General features: G+C 40.9%; 3 protein-coding genes across 11 annotated transcripts in view; 1 reads left to right on the forward strand and 2 right to left on the reverse strand.

Annotated features, from left to right (window-relative positions):
* LOC106608931 (arrestin red cell-like) overlaps positions 1-2,394 on the reverse strand; it is a 65,279-nt gene extending 62,885 nt beyond the window's left edge. The window contains exon 1 of the mRNA XM_014207172.2: positions 2,124-2,394. Coding sequence (XP_014062647.1) covers positions 2,124-2,146 — 23 coding nt within the window. The 5' untranslated portion in view covers positions 2,147-2,394. The remainder of the gene's footprint in view (positions 1-2,123) is intronic.
* Positions 2,395-5,483: 3,089 nt separating this feature from the next.
* Positions 5,484-13,697, reverse strand: hmgb3a (high mobility group box 3a). Its single transcript, XM_014207170.2, has 5 exons — positions 13,537-13,697; positions 9,791-10,020; positions 8,868-9,007; positions 7,289-7,463; positions 5,484-6,938 (listed from the first exon to the last, which is right to left on the reverse strand). Exons 2-5 carry the CDS (start codon positions 9,938-9,940, stop codon positions 6,780-6,782), a joined length of 624 nt encoding a protein of 207 aa, XP_014062645.1. The 5' UTR covers positions 9,941-10,020; positions 13,537-13,697; the 3' UTR covers positions 5,484-6,779.
* A 5,339-nt stretch (positions 13,698-19,036) lies between these two features.
* LOC106608929 (CD99 molecule-like 2) overlaps positions 19,037-26,834 on the forward strand; it is a 29,033-nt gene continuing 21,235 nt past the window's right edge. For 2 of the 9 annotated variants that reach the window (XM_014207160.2, XM_014207161.2), the window contains exons 1-3: positions 19,039-19,391; positions 23,480-23,548; positions 23,973-24,017. In XM_014207160.2, the coding sequence (XP_014062635.1) occupies positions 19,334-19,391; positions 23,480-23,548; positions 23,973-24,017 (172 nt within the window). In that variant the 5' untranslated portion in view covers positions 19,039-19,333. Of the gene's footprint in view, positions 19,392-23,479; positions 23,549-23,972; positions 24,018-26,834 lie in introns of all 9 variants that reach the window. The other 7 variants (XM_014207162.2, XM_014207164.2, XM_014207163.2 and 4 more) reach the window with 7 other exon arrangements.

The raw sequence follows: 26,834 nt of genomic DNA on the forward strand, positions 1-26,834 counted from the left end.
TATCCTATCTCCACAGAGGCACTCTGGAGCTCTGTCAGAGTGACCATCGGGTTCTTGGTCACCTCCTTGACCAAAGGCCTTCTCCCCCGAAGGGTCTGCATACTTATGTAAATAAGGTATTTCCCTTCTCTTTTTTTTATTTTTATAAATGGGCAAAAATTTATAAAAACTGTTTTCGTCTGTTATTATGGGCTATTGTGTGTAGATTGATGAGGAACATATCTAATTTAATACATTTTAGAATAAGGCTGTAACGTAACAAAATGTGGAAAATGTCGAGGGGTCTGAATACTTTCCGAATGCACTGTGTGTGTGTGTGTGTGTGTGTGTATATATATCATAAGCTACAGTAGGATACTAAATAAAAATGTCCAATGAGAAACTGACGCACCTAATTATGAAGATGAAGCCATAGGCTACTCACAGTGATGGCTTTAGCCTATCTCAAGATGAGCTACTTCGAAAAACAGTGCTGCTGTTTGCCGCAAATAGGGCTTTGAGAAAAATGTATTTCTATTGCTTTTACAGACAGATTAGTGTCCTTTTTCAGCAGTAGGCGTTTGCTTTTCAAACTGTGCGTTTGTCCGGCGATTTAATTTTAAAATGTGAAAAAAAGCAAACCGTCAGCTGCAACCAACCATAGAAATATAATCCATAGATGGCAGTTCCCATTCAAGTCAGGACTGGCATCCATTGCTAGTGTAACCATGAGTTTAACAGTCAAATTGCCAGGATAAGAAGTTGCAAAACTCTTCTATGGATTATATGGCTATGGCCACAACGCAACAAGCTCTAGTCTGTATTTGTTGCGCATGCTACCCATACAGCGGCCTTTCCGACTGTAGGCATACCGGTAACTGCCAAAATAAAGGAAACACTTGAGTAAACAAGGGATACAAAGTATTTGTTATGGGTTGCCTTTTCCTGGCGTGGTTAGGCCCACTTGTAGAATCTATGCCAAGGCACATTGAATGTGTTCTGGCAGCTTGTGGTGGTGCACTACCCTTTCAAAACACTTCATGTTAGTGTTTCCTTAATTTAGGCAGATACTGTATGTGTACTGTATCCACAGTTATTTTTTATAAACTATTGATCCTCTGTGGCTAAATTATGCTCTCTGGTGTATTTGAGAGCAGGCTCCTGTGGTTGGATAAAAAATTATATTACATTTAAAAAATATATATAGTTTATTTTATGCCTCTTGGGCCCAGCCCATGACTAACACAATTAACCAGTCACATTTTATTTATTAGACTGTTTTTGTTTTGTTTGTTACCCAATCAAGGCAGGGGCCCCCAGTTACCCACATGGGCCCTCTTCCTCCTCCCCCATCTGATCATTAGCAGAGCGACAGCAGTCTTCCTGTGGTTGCATTGAAACAGTATAAGACATATACTACATATCAAATAGACAGTATATATTTCCTGAATAATTAAATAATAATAATAATAATAATTTTGCTTCTTGGGCCCCCATGGGCCTGGACCCAGGGGCTTCAGCACTGGTAAGACCCTGCATTAATTCGGCCCTGTAGGTTAACCTACTGCAGTCTAGGTTACATTGTAATAATAAGAGAGTTTTCACGTTGACAATGATGAGGTCGCACACAGTAATATCATTTTTCTAAACACTGTATTAAGACATCAAGTCGCTGGCTACAATCGCCGAGTTCATCAACACTTGCTAGATCTGGTAGGAGTAGGCTAGAATTCATGATGTATTGAAGGTTGTTTGCCATGTAACCCCACCCTATGCGAATTCTGACAGCTGACAAACTGATCCACTGTTTTGCATTCTGGATAACTGTATCGCCACAAGTCCGTAGGCTAGGCTATGCGCTGCGAGCATATTTGATGATGATATCGTTTGCACTACAATTCTCACTCCCTCCTTCCCTCCTCTCTTCCCCTGAACCAACGAGCACACTTCTTAATTAACCCCCTCTTATCGCGGATTCTTTACTGGGAAACTCGACCAGTGTGCTGCCTTCACTTCCCAGTCTCTGCATGTTAAACTAGGCTACCCTTTCATCCCTTCGATGGCCCATTTTCCCGAATAACACAAAACATCACCGCAAAAATCAAACGCCAAAAAAACACCAACATACTGAGAACGTCTCCTACCTGGTGCCTGCCTTGTCTCCCATCTTCGCAGGCCTTGTGTTTCAGTGCTACTAAAGTGTAATATTTGTGTAAATCTGAACGCTATTTTGGATATCAAGGTCTTCGTCAATTCTCTCCTCTTTCCTCCTCTCCGTTGCGGGCTCGAGGTCCAATCAGTCTCGGTTCGGCTCGCACAGCTAGCTACCTGAAATTCCGTTTCCACAGCCTACAGACGGCAATGAACAGTTCGTTTCGTTCCTCGCCTTCTCGAGTTCTGACAGCGAGCGAAACACAGAGCGACGCCCTCCCCATGTGACAGACACCACCTTCGGCCTATTGCTGCTTCGGAAACATGTGAATTAGCGAACGACAACAGGGTTGGCCCGCCCTTGCCCTCGGGCCCACCAATTAGAAATCTGCTTTAGGAAGAGGGTGTGGCTTTTTGTAACCGATAAGGAGGAAAACAAATCGCTGGCAGAATGTATTTGTTTTACTCTTATCACTATCATAATTCAATGTCCTCCAGTTTGTCGTTCATTTCCATAGGGAATAACCAAAATAACCAAACCAAAAACCGGATTCAGGGTTCCCCTGTCCCCAGTTCACCACATAATTTCTGGATTGAATCCTGATTTTAATATGGTATTGAAATGTAGTAGAAGTGTAGGCTAGGTTATAGACTTCATATAGGAATGTTCTATATTTCAAAGGTGACACTTGAGAGAATGCTCCTTAGATTATTGCTTTCACTGCAAGGTCTGGCAGTTTATTTTGTATAATCAATATTGGTGCAACAATAGGATACTCTGCTTCAGCGCTGAGACCTTTTCGGTCATCATTTGTCATTGGAAAGGCTGCTTCCCTGTGTGTGTGTGTGTGTGTGTGTGTGTGTGTGTGTGTGTGTGTGTGTGTGTGTGTGTGTGTGTGTGTGTGTGTGTGTGTGTGTGTGTGTGTGCATATTCTTTTTGGTTAGTAAAACAACTTCTAATGCCTTTTAAAGGGAAAGTAATCCAAGAGTAACTAGAAGTAATCAGATTATGTTACTGAGTTTGGGTAATCCAAAAATTACGTTACTGATTGCAATTTTGGACAGGTAAACTAACTAGTAACTGTAACCGATTACATTTAGGAAGTAACCTACCCAACCCTGCGTGCTTGTGATTGTCCATCTAGCTCTATTGCCACCTAGTGGCAAAAGTTAGAAAGTTGTGAATCAAGATGTGATTACAGGTGTGCAATTCATCGACACAGTACACGCAGAGGAGGGCTTAAAATGGGAATTCAGAGGTGGGGAGCTCTATTTGGTGGTGGTGGTTGGGTTGGAGTTGGAGCTGGAGTTAGTGTGCTACCTTTTCAACCCCGATTCAACCCTAACGCCAACCCTAGCTTCATGTCTACATCCTAGTTCAACCCTAACTGTTGTGAAGAGTCATGGCACCCCTACAGGACTCCAATTGCTTCCAATTACACTAGGTCACTCCCCTTCCATCCACACCTGTTCCCACTCCACTCTCCTCTACCTTTTTCACCCCTTTCGTTCCCCATAATAAGCTGCATGCTCCTTCCTACCTACCAGTTCACTTTATGCTTGGTGGCCCTGTGGGTGGCCCTGTGGGTGGCCCTATCCTTCCTCCTTCCATTGAGCCTGATAGGATGAAGTAAGTGCTCTTTGTTATTATACTTTTTGAAGATTGTAAGTCCTAAATAATACATACTTGTTGCCCAATGTTATATCCCTTTGTATATCCATGTCCACAATTTGCTAAATTCTATGTCTCCTTTGTTCTAGGTATGTGTTTGCAGTCTCCTCAGTTTATAGTTCATGTTAAGCTTATATTCTCTCCATATTCACTTGGTATTACTTTATGATTCATGCACCTCTTATGTTGTGTTCCTGATGTTTCCCTTTTGAATCTCCCTTCCAGAACACCACATCCGTGTTATCCACATCCAACCCTACCTCCAAGGCTTTCCAAGCCACATCCTAAAGCACATCCTTGTTATTCACATCCATCCTAACCTCCATCCAAACCCTCCCCCATGTGCTTTGTTTGTTCCTGTATTATTCAACTGTGTGAATAATAAATACCACTAAACCTGGATTTCCTCATCTCCATCTCCTCGTTGCATTCTGACTGGCGTGACATGGTGGCAGGAAAAGTCCCAAACTTACAGTCCATCCTAGCCCTAGTCCATTTTCTTCACTAACCCTAACTTTAGCTTCAACCACAACCCTTAACCTAGAGAGAGAACCAAGGGTCCTCCACTCTTTAATTAAATGAAAACAACACTCTAATCATCCCCTTGTGATCCAGTGGATACCATTCATATAGTACATACCCTATTACCCTATTAATACCATTATCCAAACATGTCAACACTGCCTAACAATAGACCTGTGGACCCCTACTGAGAGCTGTGTATATTGTTTAAGGGAGTCACTCTGTGGATTGTGCAATGCTGTGGTTAAAGGGATAGTTCACCCAAATTACAAAATGCCCCATAAGCAGTCTATGGACAAGTTATGACAGCAATCCACGCATTGGTTTAGTTTCCCTGGCATTGTTTCCACATGCTAACGTTTTAGCATTTGTGGCGCAAATCCCATTCAAGTCATGGGACCGATATTAGCATTTTTCTCACGTGCTCAAAACATCTGTAAATTACATTGTTGAGCTTCACAATAAATTGTAGATACTTTTTGATTTGGACAAATGCTAATATCGGTCCCATGACTTGAATGGGATTTGCGCAAACAAATGCTAAAACGTTAGCATGTGGAAACAATGCCAGGGAAACTAAACCAATGCATGGATTGCTGTCATTACTTGTCTATAGAATGCTTACAGGGAAAAGGAAACCAATGTGTCATTTTGTAATTTGAGTGAAATATCCCTTTAAAGAGAGTCCATCGAGCAAGATCCATACAGACCCATTATATTTCACTGTCAAGAGGACAATAACACCGTAGGACATGTGGGAGTAAAATCATGTTCACCTGTAAAAATTATGATTTAAGGTGAATTCTAGGATTTTTCCTAGAGTGACCTATATCACATTGATTAATCAGCAATATGTAATGTAAAAAATATGAAGTTGTAATTATTTGTTTGACTATTCTGTTGTCAAACCTGTAGGTTGAGATGGAATAAGTCAGGTATTTGACCAGCAGGATAATTATTTTAAGAGTAAAGTATAGAGTTCAAAGGGCAATTGATGTTCTTTATTGTTGATCCACTTTTAGTTATAATATCCAGACAACTCTTTTTATAATAATAATAATACATGTGTTATAGGTGGGGATGTTCACTTTTTTGGCAGATGAGTGTGGAGCAAGTTTAGATGGTTTGGATGGAAATCATTAATACATAACACCACATGTAAAAATGTCATACTTTAATAATAATAGCAAACATAGCTTGTCTAAAACATACAAAAAAGAAAAAAAATCATCTTAGATACAGATAAGTACAGGTTTATTATAATAGTCAACAGCCGTGCTTTTTCACTCAATGTGTCGTGGTTTAAACCGTGAGAAGATCTTGTAAGAACGAACGAACGTTAATATTAAAAGTGCACTTAGCCAAACGGGAGATAATAGTTTCCATTATATACCATTGGTTGGATGGTATCCACCCTCCTCTGTTACATGACTAAGTGAAAATTTGACTTAAATGGAAGTTAGGAATTACCCCAGACAATGAGTGAGTTGTAGTGTGAAATTACTGTTAGCCAGCGTGCACTAGCTAACCAGCCATGACTGTTTGTTTACATGGGAGGCTGTTGAACAGTGAGTTCGACTTTCACGATTACAACACTTCCTGGTGCAACAACCAACACACAGCTACACACACAGCCACCTAGCTACACCAACGACACCACTACTAGATATGTGCAATCTGATATCACCTTACATCCGGAGGCCTCCGTTTTTTTTGTTAAACGGGAAAAACAAGGACTAAGTCTAAATCAACCATATACAGTAACACACCACCTTGCACATTCTTTTTTTTTTAAACAACCTCTGCCTCCCAAATGGCACCCTATTCCCTATATAGTGCACTACATTTGACCTGGGCTCGTAGGGAATCCCATAGAGCTCTGGTCAAAAGGGATTAGGGTGCCATTTGGGACGCACAGCCAAAAACAGAACGATGTTTTGCCGCAATGCTACTACTGGTTTTAAATGCTTCTCCGTTGAATCGATGTACACCCAGTATAGTGACAATGCTATGAGGGTTTTGAGGAAGACACTGGATAGTGCTGGTGAGATGGACACAGTTACACACACACACACACGTGCACGTGCACGTGTGCACACACAGCTGTTGGGGAAATGATTAGGGATCTGCTTTGAGTTCAATCACAGTTGCCGTAGTAACGTACAGTCTCGCCTTCTTAACTGGACTCAGTGTTACATAGAGAACTTTGCGTAAGCAGTTTAGACCAAATCAACATAGTGACAAAGTCAAAACAACAAAGAGTGGGGAGGAGGGAAGCGTGGCAACGTAATTAAGCAACATAAAGATATCACCAGTGTTTCTTCCTCTAACCCCTACAAATCGCATTTCAAACTGAAAAACCCCCCCCCTGCATCACTTAATAATCATGACCATCGTCGTCATCATCTTCGTCTTCATCATAATAACACAACACACAAAACAGAACGCGGTCGGTCTACTCGTCATCCTCCTCCTCCTCCTCATCCTCCTCCTCATCTTCCTCGTCGTCATCATCATCATCGTCATCCATATTACTCTTCGTCATGGGTTTAGGGGCCATCACCATGCTCGGAGCACCCACCTTCCCCTTACCGGACTTATAGTCAGCCACGTCCTGGAAAGAGAGAGAGAGCGATAGAGAGAGAGGAGGGAGGGAGTCAAATGTGTTATTATCAGTATCATATTATATTACTATCTTGTTATCATGCGTTATCAGACAGAATAATACTGAATTAAGTTTACAAGCGACATGGATACATCTCTAAGGTGGCTTCCTCCCCTTATCTCCTTTCAAGATGAATCCATAGAAAGGTATAGCATCTTGGTTCTGTAGGTGTGTGGTTTATTTGCTTATTATTGTATTCTGTGTGGACCCCAAGGAAGAGCAGCTTTTCCTAAATGAAAGAGGATCTGAATAAAAAAAAATGCACTAATTAAATAACTAATACACAGGTGTTCTTCTACCTTCTGGTACTTGTCTTTGAGTTTGTTGGCCTTGATCAGGTAGGGCTGTTTAGTAGCATCAGTAAGGTTGTTCCACTGCTCGCCTAGTTTCTTGGCCACGTCCCCTATCCCCAGGCTGGGATGCTGGGCCTTGATCTTGGGCCGGTGGTCCGCGCAGAAGATGAAGAAACCAGATCTAGGGAGAAAGGATTTTTTTTTAAAGGTACAATATTCATTTATTTACTAGTGTGGATTTTCTTTTGTCATTTTGGGTGATGTGACGACTTATGTGAGTATTGATATAAACACCAGCAAAGTAGTGTGCTGCGTGTCTGTCTGTCTGTCCGCCCGTCTGTCCGTCCAGTCATATACAGTGCCTTCAGAAGGTATTCACACCCCTTCACTTTTTCCACATTTTGTTGTGTTACAGCCTGAACATAAAATGTATTAAATTGAGATGTTGTGTCACAGGCCTACACACAATACCCCGTAATGTAGAATTATGTTTTTAAGACATTTTAAGAAATTCATAAAAAATGAAAAGCTGAAATGTCTTGAGTCAATAAGTATTCAACCCTTTTTGTTGTGGTAAACCTAAATAAGTTCAGGAGTAAAAATTTGCTAAATGCCACTGGCCTACACACAATAACCCATCATGTCAAAGTGGAATAATACAAAAAAATGGCTTAATAAGTCACATAATAAGTTGCATGGACTCACTCTGTGTGCAATAATAGTGTTTAACATGATTTTGGAATGACTACCACATCTCTGTACCCCACACATACAATGATCTGTAAGGTCCCTTAGTCGAGCAGTGAATTTCAACCACAAAAAACTGGGAGATTTTCTAATGCCTCGCAAAGAAGGGCACCTATTGGTAGATGGATAAAAAATTAAATATCCCTTTGAGCATGGTGAAGTTGAATATTCCTTTGAGCATGATGAAGTTATTCATTCAAATTTGGATGGTGTATCAATACACCCAGTCACTACAAAGATACAGGCGTCCTTTCTAACTTTTTCAGATAAAAAGAACGGAATAGAACTAAGCACCGGCAAAATCCTAGAGGAAACCTGGTTCAGTCTGCTGTCCAACAGGGAGACCAATTCACCTTTCAGCAGGACAATAACCTAAAACACAAGGCCAAATCTACACTGGAGTTGCTTACCAAGATGACATTTAATGTTCCTGAGTGGCCTAGTTACAGTTTTGACTTAAATCGGATTGAAAATCTATGGCAAGACTTGAAAATGGCTGTCTAGCAATGATCAACAACCAACTTGACAGAGCTCGAAGAATTTTTAAAAGAATAATGTGCAAATATTGTACAATCCTGGTGCGCAAGGCTCTTAGGAACTTACCCAGAAATCACTGCCAAAGGTGATTCTAACATGTATTGACTCAGGGGTGTGAATACTTATGTAAATGAGGTCATTCTGTATTTAATTTGCAATAGATTTTCAAATATTTCTATAAACATGTTTTTACTTTGTCATTATGGGTATTGTGTGAAGATGGGTGTAACAGGCTGTAACACAACAACATGTGGAATAAGTCACAGGGTAAGAATACTGTATGTGTGTATGTGGTACATACGGGGGCCTCTTTGGAGCATTGGGGTCCTTCTTCCTTCCCTTCTTGCCGCCAGGGGCAAAGTGCATCATCTCGTTGTCATAGCGCACCTTATCCTGCTTCGCCATGTCCTCAAACTTCCCCTTCTCTTTGCCAGACATCGTCTGCAAAAATCACATTTATACCACTTAAAACATTCCCACCAGTAGACGGACCCACGGGTTGTGTTCATTAAGCACCAAACAAAAAAAGGTCTTATGCAAGGTCGCTTGTGTTGTGAGTGAGCGTTTCATAGTATTTTTTTATACATGACAAATAGACTTAACCCTGTACCCTTGAGGGGCTACCTGGACTTGTCCTTCAATATAAGACACCAGTAATTTTGTGTTTTCTGTTGCAATTTCTTTCTTTTTTTAACATAATTTACATTGCATGCTAAGTCAGTATGGCATCATTGAGTACATGTGTGGTCTTGTTGCGCCACCTGAAGTGAGGAATATGTAACTGCTCCTTTGTTAACAAATAACTTGCCATTCTTGACTTGTACAGTACCAACCAGCTTGTAGTCTACCAGCTGGTTTGTCAAACGTGTCCTTTATGGGAACAATAGATTTGGAAACAAAAGATTGATTGAATTTAATTTAGCTCCATCCCAATAACCAAATGTGTGCAGTGCACTATGTAGTATTAAGAGATGTAAACTCGAAAATTGACTATCTCATCTTGTCATCATCATGTCTACACAGTGACTTGTGAAAATAATTTCCTCTTGAAGAAAAAGAAATGTCATCATCATTCATCAATTACCAATCAAACAATCAATCAATCAACCAATCATCTGTCTACCCATCAATGAATCAATCAATCAACCATCCAACTACCCATCATCAATCAATCGCATTCTCGGAAGGACAATAAAGATCTATTCTATTATATTCTATCCTCACCTTCCATCGCCCGGAGCACTTCTTGGAAAACTCAGCAAAGTTGACAGGTATCTCGGGACTCTTCTTCTTGTGCTCCTCCCGGCAGGTCTGAACAAAGTAGGCGTAGGCAGACATCTTGCCTTTGGGCTTCCCAGGGGTGCCTTTAGCCATCCTGGTCACTGGGCGGGGCCTAGCAGTGTAGTGGAACTCGTTTATTGGTTAATTGGTCAGGTGGTTGGTTGGGTTAGTATCTGGAGAGGGGAGAGTGGAGAGAAGATGGATATCGGTTCATTCAATGGTGTGGTTCGATTTTTGCTGGGAAAGTAAACAAAATATATATTTTTTTAATCAGGTGATGCAACTGCCAAAGTATACTGAACAAAAATATAAACGCAACATGTAACAATTTAGTTACAGTTCATATAAGGAAATCAGTCAATTGAAATAAATAAATTAGGCCCTAATCTATGGATTTCCCTAATCTATGGACTTTGAATACAGATATGCATGTTGGTCACAAATACCTAAAAAAAAGTTAGGGGCATGGATCAGAAAACCAGTCAGTATCTGGTGTGACAACCATTTGCCTCATGCAGCGTGACACATCTCCTTCGTATACAGTTGATCAGGCTGTTGATTGTTGCCCGTGGAATGTTGTCCCACTCCTCTTCAATGGCTGTGCGAAGTTGCTGGATATTGGCGGGAACTGGAATACGCGATCCAGTGCATCCCAAACATGCTAAATAGGTGACATTTCTGGTGAGTATGCAGGCCATGGACGAACTGGGACATTTTCAGCTTCCAGTAATTGTGTACAGTTCCTTGCAACATGTGTTTCTGCATTATCATGCTGAAACATGAGGTGAAGGCAGCGGAGGAATGGCACGACAATGGGCCTCAGGATCTCGTCACAGTATCTCTGTGCATTCAAATTGCCACCAGTTGGACGTACTGCCAAATTCTCTAAAACGGCATGGGACGCAGCTTATGGTAGAGAAATGTACATTAAATTCTCTGGAAACAGTTCTGGTGAATGTCCCTGCAGTCAGCATGCAAGTTGCACACTCCATCAAAACTTGTGGCATTGTGTTGGTGACAAAACTGCACATTTTAGAGTGGCCTCTTATCGTCCTCAGTACAAGGTGCACCTATGTAATTATTCGTGCTGTTTAATCAGCTTCTTGATATGCCACATCTGTCAAGTGGATGGATTATCTTGGCAAAGGAGAAATGCACACTAACAGGAATATAAACAAATTTTCGAGCAAAATTTGAGAGAAATAAGCTTTTTGTGCGTATGGATTTTTTGGAACATGGGACCAACACTTTACATCTTGCATTTATATTTTTGTTCAGTGTTCAGTGTACATTGGCCATGGCATTTTAATTTTTTATGATTATTCAATCAAGGTTTGATAACATTTGTTAAAGTCCCTATATTGGTTTGTAAAAATGAATAGACTAATTTAGACATCATTTGATTACCCAACATCCATTATATTAATTTAACATCATTAGCCACCAAGTGAAGGTCAACTTCATAGTATGGTGGAACCATAGAAGGGAACCAGGGAATTAGAATTTAGAACGAGTTCTAGAATAAGAACGAGTTCTAGACTTAGAATGAGTTATAAAATCTGAATGTGTTCCAATTAGCTCTAGAATTAGAATTGGTTGGAATGAATTAGCATTCTGTGGGTGTGACACTGAAGAAGAAATTGCTCAAGGAGTCTTGGAATTAAGGAACATTTGGAATTAAGGAAATTATATGTATTTTTAAAAAATGTGTCCAAGAGTCTGTGTGCTGTTCTGATGTCTGTTTTTGATTAGTTATTATGTTGTACAGTGTACTATGTAATTACAATGTAATACGATTGCATTATTTAAAGTGTTGTCTTTTAATTTCTCAAAAATACTTAAAATTATTTAACTACTAACTATTTGAGAAATATGATATCATTGTTAGGAATGTGAATTCAAACTCTGATATAAATTCAATATTGGAAGAAAAAAAACGAATTCGAATCGAAAAAGGATTTTTGAATTTTTACAAAATACCTTACATTAAATCTCAATCTAATAAGGATGCCCCGCCATATTCTCCTCTCGCCACCGCCCACCTCCTTGTCATTAGCCATTTTCATGTTTTTAATTTCATATTTTTCAGCTCCCTAAACTTTACTTCACTGCATCCAACGCAACGCGAACTCAACTCTCTTCATACAAGCTATAGTATAGCGGGCGCTCCGACTCTGGTTACAATGTTGCGATAGAATGAGAAGCTTCAACTACACAGACAGAGAAAAACAAAGGTCATCAACGCGAATTATTCATCTTCCATTTTGTGAAATGCGTTCTCATGAGAGAAACTCCTGTTTATTTTCCACCTCCTTGCATATTTCGATCTTACTTTGCCCAAAAATGTATGACTTTTTCTGCTTTTAATTCGCCGCTCCGTTCGGTTGCTTTCAGTCCCAGTTCATAGCGCCTTGTATTGGGTAGTACTAGCTGCTATACAGGCGAAGAGAGCTTGCTGTTCTTCGCTGGAGCTCCCATTGAATAAAATGGCTTCTGTAGATCTAGCGAGGGGAAGGCTTATGGGGTTGACTATGTAACAAAGCGATACACACCCCCTCCGGTTCCAAGGGCTATAACGACTAAATTTGACCGTTAATTAAAAACAAAATTACCTAGTCAGATAAAATAAAGACCGTTCTTTTTATTCAGGTTTAAACATTAAAACTGGCAATGCGTATTTCGTGACATTTCACTGTTTTCCGAAGTTATACCCCTGACGGTCGCTTGGTGCATTGCTATCCGTTAACAAAGACAGTGCGCCAGCCATTTCTTATGTGAGTCATCCTGGTGCAAGCGAGAAGTTGCGAAAATGAATAAAAAGGGGGGAAATAAAAATCCTTTACAGCAGAAAGTTAGAGATAAACATTTCGAATGGAAAACGATAAAGAGCGGTATTTTTCGTCCGTAGGAAATTGTTTTTTTCAAAAGAAAATCGCCGTCCCTTCTCCGTGTTAGAACTGCCTCTCTTCAATGGTTTAAATCGCCAGCCATTTTACTACATGGTGAGAGCGATCATTTGACTAAGCACGATACAAATCTCCAAAACTAATTTTCGACGATGACATTCACATTTTCTTTACATGGTTGAATAGAGATAATAAAGTTGGGCGGAAAACGAACATTTCCTCTGAAAATGTACGAGTATTTATGTAGATGACATCGAAATTGGTTCGCAATAGAAGGACAGTGTTATTCGTAGACAGGCTACAGCCAGCCATATTCAGTGTCACACAGCAGCGATGCGTGTGAGGAATACAAGCCTCAGAAAATGTACAGTTTAATAACTTTTGGTTACTTTAAAAATCTGGAAAAAACACAGAGTCAACGAAACAACAGTGACATGTTCATTTCGTTATGGTAAATGACCCTGTAAACGATAATAAAATAGATCAGGAACATTTTCGGCAGATTTCTGTCAATAACACAACACATCACACATTATAGGGAGGAAAATTATCAAACACTATTTGCCTGCAAGATGAATAACATCTAAACACATATAAACTATAATTGCACTAAAATACCACGTAAACACTTAAAAATAACACAATCTTACTTCAAATTATTAAAATGACAATCTAATTTAACACAAAACAATATTCTTAAGGTATTCCAATGGAAAAGTAAAAAAAAAAAAAATTCATGTCATGTTATTATTGCGTTATGAATAACATAACAGTGGAACGTACCTGTATTGTTAACGATCAGTCAGTCTGGATTCTGGAATCCTACAGTCTCGCCTTTACCCTATCTTCTCTATCCCCATGTAGACTACACAGCCTCGCGCTAGCTCAATACGAGAACGGCCTGATTGGCTAGCGGCCGGGTCGATTCAAAATAGCCTCTCAAACTGCTGATTGGACGTGTCTTCACACGCGCTCCGGATTTCTCGTTCGTTATTGGTCGTAACGGAGGCCTGGTCACACCCACCCCTTTGAAAAAGAGCCGCTGAGAAAAGTTTTAGACTAGTATAGAAATAAGTTCAGAGGGTGAGGATGGTAGGCAGTGTGTGCTGTAGTGCGTATGGGTACGGGCTGTATGCACTAGCGGTTCTGGGGGGCCATTGACCCTGTGACAACAATTTTGGAACCCCTTGTGGCCCCCCTAAATCTGGAGTATGAAATCATTTTTACATAACTAATTTTTGCTATCATTCTTTTTTTTTTTTTACATCTGTTATTAGACAGTGGCAACGATGATGATTATGAACATGGTCTTTTGCCTGCAATGCAGTGAAGAAAACGATATGACAACAATAACGTCTAATGTAACTGGCCCCTCTAACAGTACAACTGGCCCCAGCTTGGCCTCCCCAGTTGAAATGGTCTAGAACCGCCACTGGCTGTATACTGACATAGAGGTTCAATGGGAGATCTTTTTAGATGTTAGCAGACAGCTTTCTTTCTCAGGTGATAGGTTCAAATAGGACAGTAGGCTACAGATACAGATCTGAACACACCTGTAAAGTCATTGGATTGACAAAGGATGGATATACATAATACAATAATGAATACATTTTACTACAGTTTTGTATTTTACCTCATATGTAGTGATAAGATGTATAGTTTATTGGAATTGGTAGGCCTATATATAATTAAGCAATAAGGCCTGAGGAGGTGTGGTATTGTGGCCAATATACCACGGCTAAGGGCTGTTCTTAAGCGCAACGCAACGAGGAGTGCCTGAACACAGCCCTTAGCCGTGGTATATTGGCCATATATCACAAACCAAAGAGGTGCCTTATTGCTAATTATCAACTGGTTACCAACGTAATTAGAGTAGTAAAAATAAATGATTTGTCATTCCCGTGGTATACGGTCTGATATACCATGGCTGTCAGCCAATCAGCATTCATGGCTCGAACCACCAAGTTTATAATATTTAATGAATCACTGTAGGATAATTACCATGTTGTAATCGTTTAATAAAATTGAGTTAGATGGTGCCTATATTTCTCATTAATTTGAGACTGAGACCTGCAGATTTCTCCTAATGCTTACAGTGGAATCTATAGAATAGATTATATGGAATGGTCTCTTGAGGAAAATGCTCTGATACATGTTTTACTTCCGACTGAACTATCCCTTTAAAGGGGGGTCCTCCAGATCTACTCCTTGTGGGCCACATCCTTTTGAGTGAACTGTCCCTTTAAACCAGATGCACATATTTCAGTGTTTGTTGATTTTTCGCCCTTTCCGTTTAATCATAGATAGATTTTTACCATGGCAACCAGGTGTTTAGACTCTTAAACCAATCAATCATATTGATCAATAAAGTGCTGGCGAGGGAAGAGATATGAAAATCAGCAGGACTGCATGCAACCCTCATGGACTGGAGTTGTGCATTGTTGTTTTACAGCAGGGGAGGCCAATGGTCCTCTTTGGGAGCTGTACCCAGTTGTGTTGTAGTAGGGAGAAGCTACCCTACTGCCTCCAGCTGCACCTACCCTAAAGTGGGCTATGTGTGTTATAGTAGGGCTGGACCAAAAGACTGCATACACACTGCACAAGAGACCCAAACAGTATCTGATCCCCAAGGTGAAGGAATGGCACACATCCAACTCCACACTTAAATATATGTGATTTGGGCTCAGTTCCATTTCCAAAAACGTGCATAATTTGTCATAGATCACTTGCTCCCTTGCTCCTTTCTCTATGCTTTTGACCCAAGGTGACAGTAGAGCAACAGAAACAGCCTCTGGTATCTGAGAACAGGGCTATAAAGCTATAATTCAATAGGAATTGATTATGGGCTATAGGTATAGCCATCACTACATTGTTAGTGCTGCACAGCTGTAATTACCCTTTTAGATCATGCAGCAGCTGTAGTCTGTAGCTGTAAAGTAATTAAACTTCTACATCATGCAGCAGCTGTAGCTGTAGGGCAATTACACCTCTACATCATGCAGCAGCTGTATCTGTCATTGTTAAGTAATTAAACTTCTACATCATGCAGCAGCTGTGGTCTTTAGCTGTAGGGTAATTCAACTTCTACATCATGCAGCAGCTGTAGTCTGTAGCTGCAGAGTAATTAAACCGTTTACTGCAGTAGGTTGAATCAGTGTCACATAGAGTGTTTCTTGGTAGTCTTAAACATATCTACTTTGAGACAAAAGTACACACCTCACACACATGGTTATGGGCTTAAAAAAAGAAGACACCTGTAGCATGTCAGATATAGAGTTGAAATGTACTACATTTTGAGTTTGCATCCCAATATTAAATGTTATATACATCACAGAAGACTGAAATACAACAAAACCATTTGACATAGAAACACCAGATTTTCAGCATTATTAAAAAAAAAAAGTTGATTAATTATTAAAAATATTAATAACATTCCACCCATGAGGCCACTAGGTCAATTGACTGCAAGAAAGGGCTACACTTCTACATCATGCAGCTGCTGTAGTCAGTAGCTGTAAAGTAATTAAACTTCTACATCATGCAGCTGCTGTAGTCAGTAGCTGTAAAGTAATTAAACTTCTACATCATGCAGCTGCTGTAGTCAGTAGCTGTAAAGTAATTAAACTTCTACATCATGCAGCAGCTGTAGTCTGTAGCTGTAAAGTAATTAAACTTCTACATCATGCAGCAGCTGTAGTCTGTAGCTGTAAAGTAATTACACTTCTACATCATGCAGCTGCTGTAGTCTGTAGTCTGCCTTCCCTGTGGCTCAGTTGGTAGAGCATGGTGTGTGCAACGCCAGGGTTGTGGGTTCGATTCCCACGGGGGGCCAGTACAAAAAAAAAAAAAAAATGCATGAAATCAAAATGAAATGTATGTATTCACTACTGTAAGTCGCTCTGGATAAGAGCGTCTGCTAAATGACTAAAATGTAATGTAAATGTAAGTAATTAAACTTCTACATCATGCAGCAGCTGTAGTCTGTAGCTGTAAAGTAATTACACTTCTACATCATGCAGCTGCTGTAGTCTGTAGCTGTAAAGTAATTACACTTCTACATCATGCAGCAGCTGTAGTCTGTAGCTGTAAAGTAATTACACTTCTACATCATGCAGCTGCTGTAGTCAGTAGCTGTAAAGTAATTAAACTTCTACATCATGCAGCTGCTGTAGTCTGTAGCTGTAAAGTAATTAAACTTCTACATCATGCACCTGCTATAGTCTGTAGCTGTAAAGTAATTAAACTTCTACATCATGCAGCTGCTGTAGTCTGTAGCTGTAAAGTAATTAAACTTCCATATCATGCAGCAGCTGTAGTCTGTAGCTGTAAAGTAATTAAACTTCTACATCATGCAGCTGCTGTATTCTGTAGCTGTAAAGTAATTAAACTTCTACATCATGCAGCTGCTGTATTCTGTAGCTGTAAAGTAATTAAACTTCTACATCATGCAGCTGCTGTAGTCTGTAGCTGTAAAGTAATTACACTTCTACATCATGCAGCAGCTGTAGTCTGTAGCTGTAAAGTAATTACACTTCTACATCATGCAGCAGCTGTAGTCTGTAGCTGTAAAGTAATTAAACTTCTACATCATGCAGCAGCTGTAGTCTGTAGCTGTAAAGTAATTAAACTTCTACATCATGCAGCTGCTGTAGTCTGTAGCTGTAAAGTAAATACACTTCTACATCATGCACCTGCTATAGTCTGTAGCTGTAAAGTAATTAAACTTCTACATCATGCAGCTGCTGTAGTCTGTAGCTGTAAAGTAATTAAACTTCTACATCATGCAGCAGCTGTAGTCTGTAGCTGTAAAGTAATTAAACTTCCATATCATGCAGCAGCTGTAGTCTGTAGCTGTAAAGTATTTACACTTCTACATCATGCAGCAGCTGTAGTCTGTAGCTGTAAAGTAATTACACTTCTACATCATGCAGCAGCTGTAGTCTGTAGCTGTAAAGTAATTACACTTCTACATCATGCAGCAGCTGTAGTCTGTAGAGTAATTACACTTCTACATCATGCAGCAGCTGTAGTCTGTAGCTGTAGAGTAATTAAACTTCTACATCATGCAGCAGCTGTAGTCTGTAGAGTAATTACACTTCTACATCATGCAGCAGCTGTAGACTATAGAGTAATTAAACTTCTACATCATGCAGCAGCTGTAGTCTGTAGAGTAATTAAACTTCTACATCATGCAGCTGCTGTAGTCTGTAGATGTAGAGTAATTAAACTTCTACATCATGCAGCAGCTGTAGTCTGTAGCTGTAGAGTAATTAAACTTCTACATCATGCAGCAGCTGTAGTCTGTAGCTGTAGAGTAATTAAACTTCTACATCATGCAGCAGCTGTAGTCTGTAGCTGTAGATTAATTAAACTTCTACATCATGCAGCAGCTGTACTCTGTAGAGTAATTACACTTCTGCATCCTGCAGCAGCTGTAGTCTGTAGAGTAATGACACTTCTACATCATGCAGCAGCTGTAGTCTGTAGAGTCATTACACTTCTACATCCTGCAGCAGCTGTAGTCTGTAGAGTAATTACACTTCTATGTCATTCAGCAGCTGTAGTCTGTAGAGTAATTACACTTCTAAGTCATTCAGCAGCTGTAGTCGAGCTGTAGGGCAATTCAACTTCTACATCATGCAGTGTCTATTACACACCATTTAAAACCAAGCTAGAGGCCATTCCTGAATATGCAATATGTCACTATCATCGGCTTTTTTTCGCCATTGGAAAGGGTAATTGAATTTATATCACCACCAATGTGTCTGCATGCCTGCCTGTCTGTCTGTCTGCCTGCCTCTGTAATAGCTGTAGGCTAATGAAAGTTCAACATAAAAAATTATTCTCTATTAGCCTACACAACCTCACTAAAAACCTAGCCTACAGGCCATTCCAGAATGTGCAATATGGAACAATCTTAGGCCTTTTTCGACATTGAAACAGGAAATAAGGTACGGGATTTAAATCACCACTGTGTCTGTGTGCTGTGTGTCTGTCTGTCTGTCTGTCTGCTGTCTGCCTGCATTGGTGTGTGTGTGTGCGTCTGTCTGCCTCTGTAATAGCTGTAGGCGAATGAAAGTTCAACATGATGCATAGTCTATTACACACCCTCACTAAAAAACAAGCTTACACGCGATTCCTGAATATGTAATATGGCACAATCACAGGCATTTACACCATTGGAATAGAAAATGACGGGATTTAAATCACCACTGTGTCTGTCTGTCTGCATCTGTAATAACCGAAAGGAACCGCCCTACGCCGCCGTTGTAACGTATGATTCCACCACGCTGTAGCTTGTGCTGCTGCGCCTACCAACCACCCCGTTTCTCCACCAACGCACAGCGCCATATTCGCACTGCAGACTTTTGGTTCAGTTGCAGCAAACTGTTTGCCACTGTCGCACGGGTGCCGCCAAATAAATCTTTTTTTGGAGATCAAACTAGCAAAAAACTGTTACATTGTAGCAACCAGACTCACGGATAAAAAGATACGTCGATTTATGGTTTTAGTGTAAAGTTATTGTATCACTCTCTTCAGAACCAGTGTCGATACAACACCGGGCGGACGAATTTCAAACATGGGCACATTTTCGGCATGGTCGAGCTTTCTGGTGGTCTCGCTGCTAGCTGTGAAAGGTAAGCGTTTCGCCCAACCCCTCTCTCTCTCTTCTTTGTTGCGGTTCACGCTATTGCATAGTTCATCCGTTTTTGGTTGCCTCGGTCTGTTGTTTGTAACCAGTAGGCCCTATTTCTTTATTCTAAAGAGAATAACGGTACACGGGCAGCAGCAACTAAGCCGCTGCATAGTTCATTAGTCTACAATCGAGGCTGGGTTGTTACATAGTTACGCGTTGCGGTCTAACATATGTTTTAGCCTAACTACCCAGTCATGCCTGTATGTAGCCTGCTACGTTAGTCTGGTTTGGACTTAGAGCCATATTGACCAGCCAGTCTGGCTGCGAACTGATGTTCCGTGTGTTTGATTCCAGAAACCAAATGAACCGCGTTCTAAATCACGCTTTTGCCGATGTGAATATTGTAATGAATCGAACAAGAGGGAGCTTTATGTGAAGATGTGGGGTGAAAAAACGTTCCCCGAGATGCTGATTTCGTTGCAGTCTAGTCACATAGCAGTCCGTATGATCAATAGAAATCATCTTATAGGCAAGACAATAAGAACTTATATTCAGGATTGATATAGGTGTTATTCTGGGGTAATATGGATGGATTTTTTAAAGGGTAAAATTGTCTTTGTTGATCACAAATGATGGATGAATTAAATAAAGAGATATGCAAATGGAATATTGATGATGATGGTCTGAAAATATGTGATAGTCTAGTTAACATTTTTGGTGGATCACGTAGGCAGTCGGGATACACTCATAAGACGGCATGGTTTTTGATTGAATGGTTAGATTGTGAGCTAAGGAGCTACGGTCTCGTTCAGTGAGTGGGGTGTCTTTCTTTCTCTTCCAAGGGTCGCTCTTTCGTTCTCTCCATCATGGCAGGTGCAGGTTCAAACCTCGAGGGTGCCAGTTTCCTCCCTCCCCTTACACACACACACACACACACACACACACACACTGAGCGTGTCATTGTGAGACAATGAGACCTGTCAAGTCCTATTCTGTTATTCTGTTCTATTCAGATTATTACTGCATTAATGATCTGAATGTTCTATCCCAAATGGTACCCTATGCTATGCAGGGAATAGGGTGCCATTTGGGACAAACCCCCTGCATGTTTAAAGTTCAGTCTGCCAGCTCTGCCACCCTTCACAGATTAGTGCGTACTTGGCCAATTTTAGCTAGAGGGGTTTGGATTTTGGGATGAGGGGATGAAGGAGAGGGGAGAGAGGGAGGAAAGGAGGGGGGCATAACCTTAGCTGCAGTCTTTTCTTCGGGAGAGGGAGATGATGTGTGTGTGTGTGCGCGCGCGTGTGTGTGTGCGCGCGTGTGCGTGCGCGCGTGTGTGTGTGTGTGACAGAGAGAAAAAGAGAGCTGTTTGGGTTGTGTGTGCGTGTCTGTGGAGGGGGAGAGGAAGGGTGTGTGCAGTGGATCTGTGGAGACGGAGAGGGGTGTATGTGCATGAGCACACATGCGTGTGCGTCAACTTTTTTGGGGGGGGTTGTGTTACACCCTGCCACAGCCTTAATGAAGAGTAATACGATCAACCCCCTAGACCGGCGGTGAGACAGAGCCATGTGGTGGTCGTCAATGAACACAGGAATCGATTATTTATTCACTTTGATACACACCAGCTGGGGATCCAAACAGGTCTCTATAGACAACCGTTCATATTGTGAATTCAGTGTTGACCTGAGAAATGATAGCTAATTAACTGCTATGGTATAGAGAGGACTGTTGATGTCTAGGATGTAGAAAGTAGCTAGTTGTTAAGAGCAAGATCCATGTGGGGGGGGGGTGGATGGCTTTAAATTGTAATCTTCGTCAAATAGCAGCGGAGGTCAAACGATTGCGTTCGCTGGACAAAGCCTTCATCGGCGTTTGAAGAACCGTCTACGCACGATCGCATCGCATGAGCAAGAGCGATGTCATGTGGTTGTTTCTGAGGTCGTCACCAAGCTCGTATGGAATCCGCACACACAGAACTCCTACGATAATCTGCAGAATTTCAAAATGCTGTTTTCCTCTAAAATACCCTTACACCCTGGGTGGGAGATAGCCTTGCATCGCTATAAGTAATATAAATAATGATAACGTAGCAATAGTAATATAGAGATTAATATTATAAAGACTAAAAGCTATGTTCTAGCATGGTATTTGGGGCGGCAGGGTAGCTTAATGGTTAGAGCGTTGGGCCAGTAACCGAAACATTGCAAGTTCAAATCCCCAAACTGACAAGGTAAAAATCTGTCGTTCTGCCCCTGAACAAGGCCGTCATTGGAAATAAGAATTTGTTCTTAACTGACTTGCCCAGTTAAATAAAGGTAAAATAGCCGTAGCTAAGAATTGGCAATAATGGAAGTCATATTTTAAGTTAGGGCTTCAGTCACAAGTTAGGGCTGCAGTCACATAGACAGTGGTCTTCTTAGCCTTGAATCTATTTTTAGTGTTACTGGCCAGTGTCACCCACAAGTTGCCTGCCAGATCCCAGAAGGGACAGGGAGAGGGCAGCAGTGGCTGTGTGTGTGTGTGTGTGTGTGTGTGTGTGTGTGTGCATGCATGTGTGTAACTAGGCAAGTGTGGCTACTCTGTGTTCTTGGTGCTAAGCATCTTTCTAATTTCGGAAGGGGAGGGAGAGAGGGTGCGACTTGCAACGAGAGAGGGTGGAGCACATACAGTATAGACCTCGAACTTAATCGAGCGGCTGACAAATTACACAAGACTTTAGTTCTGGGTTGACCAACATTATTCTTGGTCTAAAGGTTGAGCCTTCAGTACTTGGCTAGTAGGGTTAGCTGAGTCTGTGTTTCTACTTCCTCTCTCAGACCAGTGTGTGTGTGTGTGTGTGTGTGTGTGTGTGTGTGTGTGTGTGTGTGTGTGTGTGTGTGTGTGTGTGTGTGTGTGTGTGTGTGTGTGTGTGTGTGTGTGTGTGTGTGTGTGTGTGTGTGTGTGTGTGCTAGGATAGTTCCCTTCTCAGACCAGCATAGAATGCTGCTCTCTGACCCTTACAGATATTATTAGAAACAGGATGCTACCTTACGCTAACATGCCACCCTAATGAATTTCACTAATAAACACACAGGAAATGCAGTAGTTTCATAACGATCATTACGTAAATTGCACTGTAAATGTTTAGAAGGGTAGTAGGTGCCTGTAGACACAGATCTAGGATGATGTTATTATTCCCTGAAGCCTAACCCAGCACCGTTAGGGTGCACAATTATGAATGGACCTTAGATCAGTAGAGGGACAGCTTCCTCCTACTTCCACTTAGCCCTGCTAGAGATAACCTTTGACCCGTCTGATGATAATGAGACACACAAGATTGTATCTGCACTGATTGAAAACGTCCCAAATTATTTTGTTGGAGGGCAAAACCCCTTATGGGCTTTTTGAGATCTTTCATGATCACTCATTGTAGCAAGAAAAACTTGAAAAAGAGATGTGTGTGTGTGTGTGTCACTACATGGACACAATAGCTATTCTGTCCCATGTGCGGGAGGAACGCATTGGAGTCTGTCATGGGTTGTGTCGCAAATTACACCCTTATTACCTTTAAAATGTCCTACTTTTGACCAGAGCCAGTCATCTCAGTTGATATCTAGATCTGACAGAACGCAATGCATTCTTCACTACACTGCAAAGAAAGATGGGTCGGCTGCAGACCTGGGTTCAAATGCTATTTGAAATAATTTCAAATACTTTATCTGAACTATTGAACTCACCTGTTAAAACCCTGCCTCGTCTGTCACTCCAGGCAGGCTAGAGCAAACGCTCAATGTATTTGAGAGATTTCAAATACTATTTGAACCCAGGTCTGGTTGGTAGCGTTCCTGCACTCAGAACTAATGTGTTGTGCACATGTTATATACTACCACACCATTATTATGGCTGTAGTTTGGAAAGATTGTAGCACATTGTTGTAGATATAGTAGCAGAATCACTGATGTGGGACTTGGGGTAGCAAAATATTTGATTCAGATTCAGATTGTTTAATGGTCACATGTACAGGGTGACTAGAGCAAAGTTCCTGTCCTTTTCTCTGCAACGGATTGTGTAAAAACCCTCCACGCTTCTCCCTCCCTTCCTGTATTGCAGTCCTGTCCCAGGATTTTGGTGACTTCGACCTGTCTGATGCCTTGGATGATGGCGATGTCACTAAAGCACGTAAGTACAGAAAGACAATATCAAATCAAATCCAAAAAATGATTTGATTTGAGAAAGACAATATGACTGTAAAATATACAGTATTCATATGCTTTAGACCTACTGCTGTCTATTTCTGGCAAAACCTGGATTCATGCTTTAGGTCTATGGAATCATACATTTATTACGACGAAGTCATGAACAATGCATTCAGTTGACAATGTTTTTCTAACAGGGTTTGGGTCCATTCCATTTCAATTCAGTCAATTCAGGAAGTAAACTGAAATTCCAATTGTTTCTCATACAGAAGCATTGAGGATAACTGCATTTGAAATGTCAGTTTACTTCCTGAATTGACTGAATTATTTATTCTAACCCTGATTCCAGTATTTTGAGGACAAAGCTGTACATTCTGTGTAACATCGTTCTCTTCTCTTTTCCTCAGCAGCAGCAGCCACACCGAAACCCAAACCGGTTCCATCGGGAGCAGGTAAACGATCCCAGATTCACCTAGATATGGACTTTCTCTGTTATTGATTATATCTGCCTGTACCGTAGATACTGGGCTTACTAGTAAGCACAATGCTCCTAATGTATTACCGTTTGTTAAATTGGCAGGCATTTAAGCCGGTATTGACCACTTGAAAGACAACTAATAAAGATGTAGTGTATTTTCTGCTAATGATTATATAAGGTTCTAATATTAGAATAAGCAGCATCTACTTCCAATTCTCCCTATATCAGCCTAATGCAGATACTGTGTGTGACAAGCTGTCTGATACCATGTCATCTAAAAGGCATAAAAGAGGAACTGAGAAATAGTCCTAAAAGTACTTTTTTTAAAAAAACGGCTGATTTCCACTTCAACTCCACTATAGATGTCGCGCGCGTTGCTCTGCCCTCAGCGCCGCGTCAATGTGACATTCTACCTGCAACACGGAGCGCTGTTTTTTTTCTCTCATTATTTCAATTCACAATATAGAATGAACACATCGACAACTGATCCTCGGCGATTCTTGAGCTCGGACGCTGCCATCTTACGTGATGCAACACGAGCAGCACAGCGGCTTTTATTGAGTTCAAAGGAAGAATTCCCTTGATGGCTGATGGCAATGGCGGACGCCCGGTGGCTGTAGTGTCGCAAGGTCGTTACAAAGTAAACGCACATGACTGCCGGCTAAAACAAATGGCTCTCCCACAGTCAGGAAACACCTTTTCAAGAAAACACAAGCCCTGGTAACACATTGCAGGCACCTGTGCCAATGAGCAGCGCAATACAACAGAAAATGTTGGCAGCGATAGAAAGCAAAGGTTATGGATTAAATTAATGAATTTATACAGAGCATAAATAACATTGCATGATGTCAATCACTACTTTGAATTCCATATGTTTAAAAAGAGTAATATAGGACTTAGTGAACGGCTCTCCTTCACATTTCCTCCCCCTTGTCCAGTTTCACAAAGCTTGAATCAGTGAGACGGGAAGAGAAACAGCCACCCGTGTAGTTGCCATTGAGTTCACCTTAATTGAATTACTGTCCAACCTTCACCTTGCTATTGTGCATACTGAATGAATGAAATACACCTAAACCGGTGCTCTCTCCAGGCAGTAGCAGTAAACATTTACCCCAACCAAACAAGGGGTGTTCCCTGCTGCTCCTATACCAGGCTCCGCTGCTCTCCTCAGGGCTGAGCAACAGTCTACTCCTGCCCATCCTGGACTCTCCTCCAACGGAACACTTGCACCACTGTGGTTAGTTGACCTCCTCTGCTGCTGGTCTGCGTCCTCAGGACTGTATCTGCTCGAGGCCACTTATCACTGGCTGTTAATTCAGTCCATCCTGGAACCTCAGTCTTCTAAAAACCTTTTAAAACCATAGGTCACCCCAAAGGATAGGGGCTAATCCCAGTTCTGACACCAAATGTGATAGGCTGGCCGATACCTTCTCATCTAAAAGGCATAAAAGAGGAACTGAGAAATAAATAGCTATAAAATGACTTCATTTATTTTAAAAACTGCAGAATTACAAAGGAAACTTATTCTTCTTCTATGAGGTTTTACGGCGGTTGGCATCCAATATATGTTGCATTACCACCACCAACTAGACTTGGGTAAACACATTATAATTTGCTCCACAAAATAAAGACATTTAAAAAAGGCGAAAGGGAAAATGGGGAAAAAATAAACAAATCTCGTACCATCCCTGCAGTACAGTTGATAACCATTGCTTTGAATGCTAAGAAGCCAATCTTACCTGAAGCATATGTCACTCGTTGGCCTATCCCTCTTTGCTGCCACAGATCCACTACTCACACGGATCCTCTCAGGATCTTTCCCCCTTGACCCCTCTTCCTCTACTTTCTTCACTGTCTCAGCATATGACACCCCCTGGACTACTCCCTTGCACTGGCACTTCTGATCCCCAGCACCTTGGCCACCTTTACAATTAACACATACCGCTTCTTAGTAATCACAATAATCTATGGTTTAAACATGCCAGTAAGTACTTTGAATCCATATATTTAAAAATACTTTTACCCTCTACTGTAGCTACAGTGCCTTCAGAAAGTATTCATACCCCTTGACTTATTCCATATTTTGTTGTGTTACAGCCTGAATTCAAAATGGATTAAATATATATTTTTCTCACCCATCTACACACAATACCCCATAATGACAGAGTGAAAACATGTTTTTAGAAATATTAGCAAATTTATTGAAAATGAAATACAGAAATATCTAATTTACTTAGGTATTCACAACCTTGAGTCAATACATGTTAGAATCACCTTTGGCAGCGATTACAGCTGTGAGTCTTTCTGGGTAAGTCTCTTAACGGCTTTGCACACCTGGATTGTACAATATTTGCACATTTTGATAAAAAAATGTGCAAAGTTTTTCTAGTCGATTTAGGTCAAAACTGTAACTAGGCCACTCAGGAACATTAAATGTCATTTTGGTAAGCAACTCCAGTGTAGATTTGACCTTGTGTTTTAGGTTATTGTCCTGCTGAAAGGTAAATTTGTCTCCCAGCGTATTCAGGACATAAAGTTAAGTTCTTTGCCACATTTTTTACAATTTTACTTTAGTGTCTTATTGCAAACAGGATGCACGTTTTTGAATATTTTTATTCTGTACACGCTTCATTCTTTTCACTCTGTCCTTTAGGTTAGTATTGTGGAGTAACTACAATGCTGTTGATCCATCCTCAGTTTTCTTCTATCACAGCCTTTAAACTCCGTAACTGTTTTAAAGTCACTATTGTCCTCATGGTGAAATCCCTGAGTGGTTTCCTTGCTCTCCGGC

The sequence above is a fragment of the Salmo salar genome, chromosome ssa07, assembly GCF_905237065.1.
Source record: "Salmo salar chromosome ssa07, Ssal_v3.1, whole genome shotgun sequence".
NCBI lineage: Eukaryota > Metazoa > Chordata > Actinopteri > Salmoniformes > Salmonidae > Salmo > Salmo salar.